This window comes from Caenorhabditis briggsae (assembly GCF_000004555.2).
Source record: "Caenorhabditis briggsae complete genome, chrI, whole genome shotgun sequence".
Classification (NCBI taxonomy): Eukaryota; Metazoa; Nematoda; class Chromadorea; order Rhabditida; family Rhabditidae; genus Caenorhabditis; species Caenorhabditis briggsae.
In genome coordinates, this window is record NC_013489.2 from 15445413 (window position 1) to 15455979 (window position 10567).

The 10567-nt window shown below is 37.7% G+C and overlaps 2 protein-coding genes across 2 annotated transcripts; one reads left to right on the forward strand and one right to left on the reverse strand.

Annotated features, from left to right (window-relative positions):
* Positions 1-5714: 5714 nt before the first annotated feature.
* CBG08759 lies at positions 5715-7471 on the reverse strand (the record flags this gene model as incomplete). The annotated part of the gene is made up of 6 exons (XM_002640595.1): positions 5715-6053; positions 6147-6232; positions 6280-6400; positions 6450-6927; positions 7022-7200; positions 7244-7471. 6 exons carry the CDS (start codon positions 7469-7471, stop codon positions 5715-5717), a joined length of 1431 nt encoding a protein of 476 aa, XP_002640641.1.
* A 787-nt stretch (positions 7472-8258) lies between these two features.
* Positions 8259-9930, forward strand: CBG08760 (the record flags this gene model as incomplete). Its single annotated transcript, XM_002640596.2, has 3 exons — positions 8259-8813; positions 8911-9233; positions 9813-9930. 3 exons carry the CDS (start codon positions 8259-8261, stop codon positions 9928-9930), a joined length of 996 nt encoding a protein of 331 aa, XP_002640642.2.
* Positions 9931-10567: the final 637 nt, after the last annotated feature.

The following is a 10567-nucleotide window of genomic DNA, read 5'->3' on the forward strand; positions in this document are numbered from 1 at the left end:
GAACGGTGCATCCCTTTTTCCAGAAAAAATATCTCGCCAGTGCGATGTATTGAAATGCATTTACAGATATGTCGCGAAATTCTTTGAAATACATTTCGCGACGCTCATGCGTTGAATTTCGAAGGCGCGGAAATGCATTTCAATACATATTTTCGCTGCATGAATAACCCCATGAACAAAGTTCCAAAGCCATTTCGTCCGCGTAACTTAAAGGAATTTTTGGCTTGTAACTTTGTTCATAGACAAGATATAATTTCCCGAATAGTACCATTTTGTAGTACTCGTCGAGTTCTATCATATCCAATTTAGCTGCTTTAAATTATATTTTCTGGAAGGTTCTAGAAACATCCTGATGAGAAATGAGGTATTCTAGATCTATAAAACGCTCTAAAAACTTTTCTGAAAACCCTAAAAACTTCTAAAGGAGTTCCTATAGACCATTAGATTTCTGGTCTTTAAAAAATTACCTAGTGTTCCAGAAGGTTCTCTAGAAAAATATAGATTCTTCCAGAGCTAGCCAAGAAACTTTAGATAGGCTCTAGAAGGGTTGGGAACTACGATCCTAGATTTCCAAGATTTTCCAGAATCTTCCAGGGATCTTTTACCACTCTTTCCATAGAAGGTTCTAGAAACTACAAGATGATCGAATGGCTTCCAGAAATCCCAAGAAAACCCTAGAATGTTCCAGAATCAATGAGTATGAGTCACTCCCCATCGGACACTCCAACTGCCGGACACAATCCGAACATATGGCACTATGCCTGTGTCCTTGATGGTTTTTCTGTTGTCCAGAGGGGCCAGCGCCCCCAAAACAAAGACAGAGCACACATAAAAATAGTGTATGGGTCCCCGAGAGACGCCAGACACTATTCGATCAAGGGCAAATCGCGAAAAACAGACGCGACAGTGACTGGTTGCGTGTGTGTGTGTGGTTTTCACCAGCAACAGCAAAATGTGGGCGGAGCCCGGGAAGGTGACAGAGGACGCTGGCCAAGTAGGCAACACTGTCATTGAGAGGAAAGAGAGAGAGAGAGAGAGAGAGAGAGAGAGAGAGAGAGAGAGAGAGAGATGGGGAGAGAGGACAATGGGATTAGTTGGAAGGTTTTCAAAAAAAAAGTTTTTGGTGAAAATCAACAATTTTGAAATCAATTTTTTGAAGCTAGAAAAACCGAGTCAGATGAGAAATCCAGTAAACAAGAAAGTGTTTGAAAATTTTCGAATTTTTTACCAAATCTCATATATCCTTCACTATTCAGATTCTTGAAATCTTCCTGAATAGAAACCACGTGGCAATTCCTATTTTTCATCTAGCTTCTGATGGTTTTGGATTATCGTATATCCTCTAATACATGCCGAACCGTTAACTTTGAGCTCAATTATCTCGGATACTTTGAAAAATAGGAAAAAGTTGTTAACTGATAAATTTTGTATCATAGTATCAGCAACATTTTACCAGTTGACAAAATGTTTTTATCTTTCATAGGAGCCGAGATAATCGAGCTCAAAATTGACAGTGTTGGGGCCCTTGTATTACCGGTTTTACGGTATCTTCTATCCTTCCAAGTTGCTCGAGACTTTAAAATTCTAGAACTTTCCACGTAGCTTAAAAAGAAGACACATATGTTATCATATGTCTCAATAACGAAACAACACCGTCATCAATCATTTTGACACCTGTTTTGACATATCAACTGAAGAATATGATGGATGAGATTCAAGATTTGGAATCTGCTGATTTTAGAATTTTTATGGATCCGGAAATGTCGAATTTTGGATATTTCGAAAAAAAAATAATAAATTCCAGCTCAACCCACTTTTTTCAGAAAAAATTAATTGGAATCTGATATATCCCTATTTCTGAAGAAAAGGTTCCAATTTTCGAAAATCTGAGATTTTAGAGATTTCGGATATTCAACTTTGTGGATTCGTGGATTTTTGTAAATCTTTCAATAAGTAATTAATCTTTCAATAAATAATTAATCGTGTATTTTAAGATATTTGGAATAAGTTTTAGATATTTCAGAAAATTTCAAAGATTCAAGACTCATAAAAATTTAGAAATTAAAAATCCTGGATTCGTAAAAATCACAGATTGAAAAATCGAAATTTTTATAGACCCGAAAAAGTCGATTTTTGGAGATCCACCCACTAAGATATCCCTTGATATTTGCTGGATCTCGATTTTTAAAGCAAATATTCAAACTTTCGAAAATCTGAGATTTGTGAAATTTCGGGTTTTTAAATTTGTGGATTCTTGGAATTTTTGATTTCCGGGAATCTTTCAATTAATGGGTTTCAGAAATTTTAGAAATATTCTCAGGAGTCAAAATTTTGTGTTTTGGAATCTTTGCAATCTCAAAACTTTCGAAATTACAGCAGATTTCGAATTGAAAAGATTTACCAAAATTCAAATAAATCCTGATTTTCGAAAATCAAAAATTCTTCAAAAACTTCTGTGGAATTTTAAAATTTTAGATTCTCAGAGTTCCATAGAATCTCAAAAAAACTAAATTCCAATTTTTGACTTCTTGGCACCGTGCCAACACCTTCCTATTTGCTTTTTTTTCAAATTTCAAAAAAGGTTTTTGGGCGTATCCTTTTTTATGGGAACTAGTCTGATTTTTTTCTCTTCTCTATAGGGATCCAATTAGTTCATCCTCTTCTTCTTCTCCTTCTACTGAGTGATGATGGTTATTTGCATAAACCAGTCTCCACTAGTCAAGAGAGATTTAAAGGGACATTGCGAGAGAGACCGCCCGTTTTATTTATTATACAACGCAATTTGATAGAAAAACAAAACACTTACCGTTTCGTTCTTCTTCTTCTTTTTCTCTTGACATTATTCTTCTACAGTGAGAGTAGAAGAAGAAAAATGTTCTAGATAGAAATTTTCAGATTTTTTTTCTAGATTCTACAGAAAAAATGTTCTGGAATGGTTTTGAAAATGGAATGGAATAAATAATATACCAGCAGCTAGATGTTAGCGTGGGCGGAGAAGGAATTTTAATGTGATATTGTTTTCATGATATTTTATAATATTTAGATGGATGAATCAGCAGAGGAATGGGATTTTTCTAGAAACATCGACAATTTCCCAATGATTTTTTTTATGGCCGATGATGTTGAGAATTTCAAATTCGCGCCGCTTCCCTATGCTTTCAGATGCGTTGCGGCTGCGAAGCGGGCGCAGTTTTTCAGGTGAAAATATGGAGTTTTCGATAAAAATCTTGGACTTTTCGGCATTAAAAATAAAGATTCTCAATGGGGAAAATTAGGATTTTCCAATTTTTGAATCTGAAATTCGAAAATTGGCTGAAAATTCTAAATTAATTTTCAGGTTTCGAAACTCTGAGAATTTAAAATTCGCGCCGCTTTCCTATACTTTTTGACGCGTTGCGGCAGCGAAGCGGTCGCAATTTTTCGAAGCGATCTCAATGGATTTTGGGCGAATTTCTCGATATTTTCGGTGATTTTCGGGCTTTTCGGCATGAGAAACTTAATTTGTCAGGCTGGAAATTTCGGATTGTCGGATTCTCGAAAACAAGTTGGCTAAGAATTCAAAATTTTGAAAACCCCAACATGTTTACTGAAATGTATTAATTGGTCATTCTGATTAAATTTCAGAGATAACCGGTTAATGAAGTCTTTTTCAATAAAAAAAACAAGGGAAAACGATGAAATTTTGCTTTAAAAATATTGATAACCTCAAAACTCCAGGAAAATTCGCTGAAATTCTCAAAAAATTTCAAAACGTTTTAGAACCAAAAAGGCGGGGTGTCATCAAAAGGCGCGAAAATAAATATGGGTGAGAAAAAAGGGAAAGTGTATTTGTGTAGGAGAAAAAGAGAAAACAAGGTGCAAACAGCGTCAGCATCAGCAAAAAATCGAAATAAATAACACCGGAAGCATTGGAGAGGAGGAGAGGAGAGAAAATATGTATTGATGCGGAATGAATTGCGCAAGAAAAGGAAAAAATAGAGGAGAAGGAGGAAAGCATTTTTTTTGTTGCAAAGGATATGTCTCACATAAAGTGACGTAGTAGGGGCTCTTCTCCCTCTACAAATTAGCCATTGAGCGCATTTACATTCTCTAAAAATTAAAAAAAATACTCACATTTCTATGGGATTTAACCCGAATTTTGTAATTTTTGGCAATATTTCAGTAGCTTTCAGTTTTCGATGTTTACAATTAATGTAAAACTGATCCGAATTCAATACGAATAAAGAGGAACTGGATGGGCGGTGCACATACACAACTTTCATGAATTTATTAATATTTGATGAGTGTTGTTGGTGATACAACAACCAAAATGTATATTGTGTATATGCAAATTGAGCCGAAAATTGCAAATAAACATGTTTTTGATTGGAAATCATCGAAAAATTGCAATTTTTGAAGTTTTTCTAATTAATTTAAATTTGAAGACAAAAAACTTTCAGGTTTTCCAGAAGAATCGAAATTCCTCAAGAAAATTTTGATAAAAAATTGAGACACCTCCGATTTTCAGTATTCGCGCCGATTTTCAATGCTTCTAGATGCGTTGCGGTTGCGAAGCGGTCAAAGTTTTTGAAGCGATTTTCGTCGATTTTGGGTGAAATTTTTTGAATTTTCCGGCAGGTGCCGCGGCATTAAAACAGAATTTTTGATTGAGGAATTTTTGGATTTTCAAATTGAAAATTTTGATAAATCTGGAGGCAAAATTTAGGCGAAAATTTCGGAAAATCGACATTTTCAGAAAAAAAGTGCATTTTTTGTCTTAAAAAAAGAAAATTTCCCCTAGAAACTCCTAGAAATCAAACAAAACAGAAGAGAAATTGAAACCAAACAACTCTGCACCAGAAAATGTTCACTTTTGTAGAGAGTAAGTAAGTGCTATTGACATATCTTGTTCCCAATTTCGCCTAGATAAAACAGTCGTGGGGATGGCAAACATAAATATTACAAGAGAACTATTGTGAAACGAGACACAAAAAACCCCCCAAAAAATTGAAAGGATGATGACGAAGCGATTAGAGAGTAAGAGATTAGTGGAGGTTGGTTGGAGAAAAAAAATACTTGTAACTTTTTGAGAGAAAAACGGCGCAATAAAAAAGGCTGTAAAAAGAGACAAAAACAAGAAAAAACCCTCCTTGTTTTTGTTGAAAAATTAACAGATTTTTGAGTTCAACACTATATAGTGCAAAAGGAATTGGTCCCGGGCTTGTAAACATGTGTACACTTTGGGCTCGGGGAGCACACTCACATGTGTGCTCTCTGAGCAAGAAGAGGAGGGAAAATAGTAGTGTCCGGAGGAGAGAAGGACGGGACGAGCTCTCCTTTACTTCTCTGGGTCTTTAAACTCTCTCTTTTTCCCATTTTCGAAATGGGAGAAAAAGAAAGAAGGTTCGAAAAGGGGAGGAATGGAATGGGGTAGAAAGGAGGAAATCATTAGAGATGGAGAGAAAAAGAAAAGAAAATAAGAAAAAAAATGTTGCGAGTACTGATAAGAAGACACTGCTGGTGGCGTTTTTCAATTTTATTGGGGCGCCAGCGCACACACAAATAACAACAACATGTAACAATGGGCGGGTGAAGAGTCCCGCATGATGATGGGTGGTGAACAAGGTAAAAAAAAGATAAAAAAGAACAGCAAAAAAGAACAATGGTAACAAATTGGGGTGCCGATGAATTGAAAGAAAAGTAGCACCTAGTTTAACAAAAAGTTTTGGGACAAATTATTGGGAGAATCCCACAACGATAACTTTGATGGCCCAGGAGAAGCTGAGACCAGCGACGACTCCGGCGATGAGGAAGAAGGCGGCGATCATTCCGGCCATACGCTGAATGCGTGGCTCTTCGTGTGCCTTTGGCGCGTACATCATGACCAATGAGCTGAGATATCCACTGGAGAAGGCCAACAAGGCGACGTTGAAGACGAACATCCAGGTGGATGGAAAGAGTGGGGGAAAGTTACGGCCATCGACGACATTGGTTGGGAAGTAGTTGGCAAGTGGGAAGTAGAACAAGAACCAGACACGAACGGCGACGGCGATCCAGATTTTCTTTGGGCTGAACTGAAAAGAGAAAAGGGGATTTTAAAGGGTTGGATTGAATCAGGCTACGGTTTTGTTAAACCAATGTTTTCTGGAAAATTTTCGAAAACTTACCAATCTGACCCAGTTAGCAGTCAAGCTTCCGAGGAAAGCGAACAGATTGAAGTTGAGGAAAGTGGTAACGTCCATGAAGTAGGCTTCTGAATTTCACATCCTAACTAAAAGATAAAACCTGATTCCCTGATACCTGAGACCAGAAAATTGTGTGGTAGTGGTGGTGGAGCGTCACGAACGTACATGCAGATGGATGGGAACAAGGAGAGAGTCACGAAGAAGAGGAAAAAGATATTGGCGAATTGCATTTTGCTCTGAAAAAATCGAGAATTCATTACGATAATTCTATTTGGGGGTACTGACTCTAGTGAAGGCAATTCTAACATCTTCCCAGGTGGTGATCTCATGGTTCAACTCGTAAGCATTGGCCTCAGCGACGTCGTACTTCTTGAAGAAGGTCATCTTCTTGATGATATTGAGAAGAATGAAGCAGACGATGATAGCGATCGACGCGATTCCGAAATAGAGAGCAGCACGATTCTGCACTTCCTCGGTGAAAACTGCCTTGGTGAACATGGCGAGCACACTGACAGCGGTTCCACAGAAGTTCTGTCCGATGAGAATCGCATTGGTGTACTCGAATGGGAACGAGGAGGCGAGACCGAACAACGAATTCTGGAAGAGACCGTTGGCAGCGTTGAGAACGAAGATGGTGAAGAGGGTGAGATAATAGAAGGACGCGGTCCAGGTAGTGGTATCCACGTAGATGAAGATGATGGTGAGAAGGACCATGGCTTGGACAGCAGCAAGGCAGAGACGCATGCGGCCGGTGAGGTCTCCTCTGGAAAGATATGGGAATTTTGAAGGAAAATATACACGGATTTTGAGGAAAATTTCCTTTTTAAAAATTCTGGAAATTAGAGCCTTAACCGTACTTGGTGGCCAAAAAGATGTTGGCGAAGCTGAAGAGCAAGTTAGGGAACTGAGCGGAGATGGTCATGGAATATTGGAAGTTCTCAGAGTGCCACGTGGAGTAACCAAAGGAGTCAGAGATGTTCAAGAGAGTAGCGCTCGAGGATTCGTTGAAAGCGCGGAGTTTGAACATGGTGTAGTACTGTAAACAAAATCTAGAAAAGCAAAGAATTTGAATAACTCACATCGTGCGAGATGTTGAGGAACATGTTCCATGGAAGAAGAGCACCGAATCCGAACATCATGAACATCAAATAGACGTAGTTGCCAGTGTCGACAGCCGGTCTGATGCGACCGTTCTCCTCGAGAAGCAGTGGCTCGAGCTTCTTGGTGATGGTGCTGGTCTGCACGCCAGCATCCTCGGTAGCTGAGTTTGGAGTAAAGCTGAAGGTCTTGGACCACGGCTTGCGCATTTTCTGGAAGGAATTTGAGTGATAATTGGAGAGCGGGGGCTATCGTGATGGGAAAATCAGCGGAAATCGAGAAATTTCAAGTGAGATTCGAGTGAAATTGGTGAAAAAACTGTTCAGAAGTTGCAGAAAACTGAGAAAATTGGCGAAAGTTTGTGAGAAAATTGTCGAAAAATGGTGTTCAAAGTTCTAAAATTGAAAAAAAAAATTATTCCAAAAAGTCCTATTTTGATCAAAATGACACTGAAAAATTGATAAAAATTTAGGGCAAACCCCAATTTTGTTCGAAAATTTCTGAGAATTTCATTTTATTCATGTTTCTCATACTCATTTTCCTAAAATTCGCTGAAAAATTTTTGGGATTTCCGAAATTATGAAAAAAATCCAAAAATTTCTGAGATTTTTCCGGAAATTTGATTCCCAGAATCCTTCACACACACTGTATTATCCTAATTCAATTCAAAAATCTTCAAAAAATTGCAAAAAAATCATCAAAGTTTTGAAAAAAACTAAAAAATTAGGGGAAAAATTTCAATTATTTTTCCGGATTGTTTACATAAACAACATTTGGCGCCAAAACAAAAAGACCATGCAAATCCGAGAGGCGCAGACAGTGTGCAAACACCGCGGCGCAAACTTGCAGACGGTGTGAAGCCGAAGCGCGCGAGTTTGAATTTAGGTTAGGTTGGCGTGATAGAAAATGAGTTTTAGAAGGGGAGTTGAGCATGCAAAAACAGTTATTTCTCACAAGTAAATTGTCACAAAAAACTGGAAAAAACACCGAGGCAATATGGAAGGAGAAGTTGTGAAGCCGTCAAAGACTCCACAAAAGAAAAGAAAACATCATCGGCACCACAAAAAATCGCATTCAAAAAGCAAAAAGACTGGAATTTTGTGTTGTCGTGGCAAGAAGAAGAAGAGATCCTCTGCTAAAAAACACCACAAAAAGTCCAAAACCACCACCAAGAAACAGCCACGTAGCAAAGTGGTCAAACCGTTGGCTCCGGTGCCAAATGAGCAATTGGGCGAGATTGTGCTAGTCAAAAACTTTGATAAAACAAAACCTCTTTCTAAAGAACCGGTTTCACCGGATAAGGTTCCGGTTAAACCAAAAAGTTCAAAAGAGAAAGAGAAGGAAACTGATAAGGAAGATAAGCAGAAGATCAAGTCGAAAAAGGAAGAATCAGAGACAAAGGAGGAGAAGAAGAATGTTCCAGAAGAGAAGAAAGAAGAGAAAAAGGAAGAAAAGAAGGAGAAGGATGATGATAGTAACAATGAGGAGAAGAAGCAAAAATGGTTGGGTCTGGCGAAACGATTTGTGGCGGAGGATGCAAGGATGGCGATGGTGAGCGAGCGCGAAGCGAGTGGTGGCTACTTATATAAAGATCACGACTAAAAGCGAATTTTCTTTTATTTTCTTTGTCTTTCATTTAAATGTTCAGAATGACTTCCACCAAGTGGCCAGCTACATTCCACCTCACGTCACCAAGCACAATTTCGTGGAGAACATGGAGAAGAATCGATTCGCCGACGTCGTCTGTCTCGATCATTCTCGTGTCACTCTCTCTGATTCCACGTACATCCATGCTAGTTTTGTGGAGCTGTCCAATCAGAGAAACGCAATTTTGACCCAATTTCCATTGGTTGAGACAGCGGCGGACTTTTGGCAAATGGTTATTGAGCAACGTGTCAAATGTGTTATCTTGTTGCTCACAGAGCCAGAATATGATGCGTTGGGAGGGGATTTTGTGTTCCCGAGAAATCAGTGAGTTTTTTTTCGAAAATCTGAGAATCTGAAATTCTGACTGAAAGTGGAATTCTGAGATTCCGAAGTTCTGTTGTTCTGAGAATTTGAAAATGTGAAATTCTGAAATTCTAATAATTCTTAAATCTAATAATTTGAAAATCTAAGGTTCTGAGATTCTGAAATTTCAAAATTTTGAGATTCTGAAAATGTGAAATTCTAAAAACCTGAAATTCCAAGATTCTGAATTTTGAAAATCTTGAAAAAATTTAAAGTCCTGAAATTCTGATTCTAGAAGTCTTGAATTCTGTAACTTCGAGATTCTGAGACTCATTAATTCAGAATTTCCAAAATTTTGAAAATCTAAAATTCTGAATTTCTGATATTTCTGAAAATTCGCAATTCTGAAGTTCTGAAACTTCAAAATTCTGAGCCTCAGCAATTCACGAATTTTAACATTTTGAAATTCAGAGATTCTGGAATTTTGCGAGTCTGATATTTGCAAATTCATGAATTCTGAAAATCCAAAATTCTGAACTTCTGAAAGATAACGGGGCGCGGTTTTCGAACTTTTCAAAAAATGAAATTCAAAACTTCCAGAGACTTCTTACACTTCGAGGAGCGTTCGATTCGTGTTGGTGAGTTTAAGAGAGTGGAAATATTGAATGGATGGTCTCTGAGAGTTTTAAGTGTCAGCAATGGAGACTACAAATCGTGAGTAGAGGGCATTTTCGTTCTAAAAGGATCCAGAACTGTATCGAATTTTCGAACTTCAAAAACTCAAATTTAAAATTCAAAAGTTCCAAAACCGTCGCAGGCCCTGCCTATTTCCTTTATAATCAATATTTTTTGAACCAACTAATTTGGATATGACCAGTCGGTTTACGCCCCCCTGTCGGGGGCTCAACCTCCTGGCTTCCGCTTACTGTACCTTACAATTGCATTTCTAATTTCAAAATTTTTGAGTTTCCGAATTCACCAAAATTTGTGAGTTTTGCATACTATCAATTTTCTTCGTTCGGTGAATAAGATCTCAGAAATGTATATATTCCGAAGCACGCTCTCCCACAGAACATTTCCGAACTGCTAATTAATTTTTGATCTACAGAAAAAAGTTTGGCGCGATCACAATTGCAGGTCTAAAACCATAATTTCAGAATTTTTTATCTGATTTTGTGGAGTTCCAAGATGATTCAAATGATTCTTAAAAAATTAATTAGTGGTTATAGATTCATGTATGGTCGTTTTCAGGAAGAAAAAATGTCAAAAATGGTCATTTTTGAACGTTTTTTACAGAAAAAATCTATCTCCTCTTTCAGTTTTTGACATTTCTAGGAGTTCTATAGCTCAAAAAA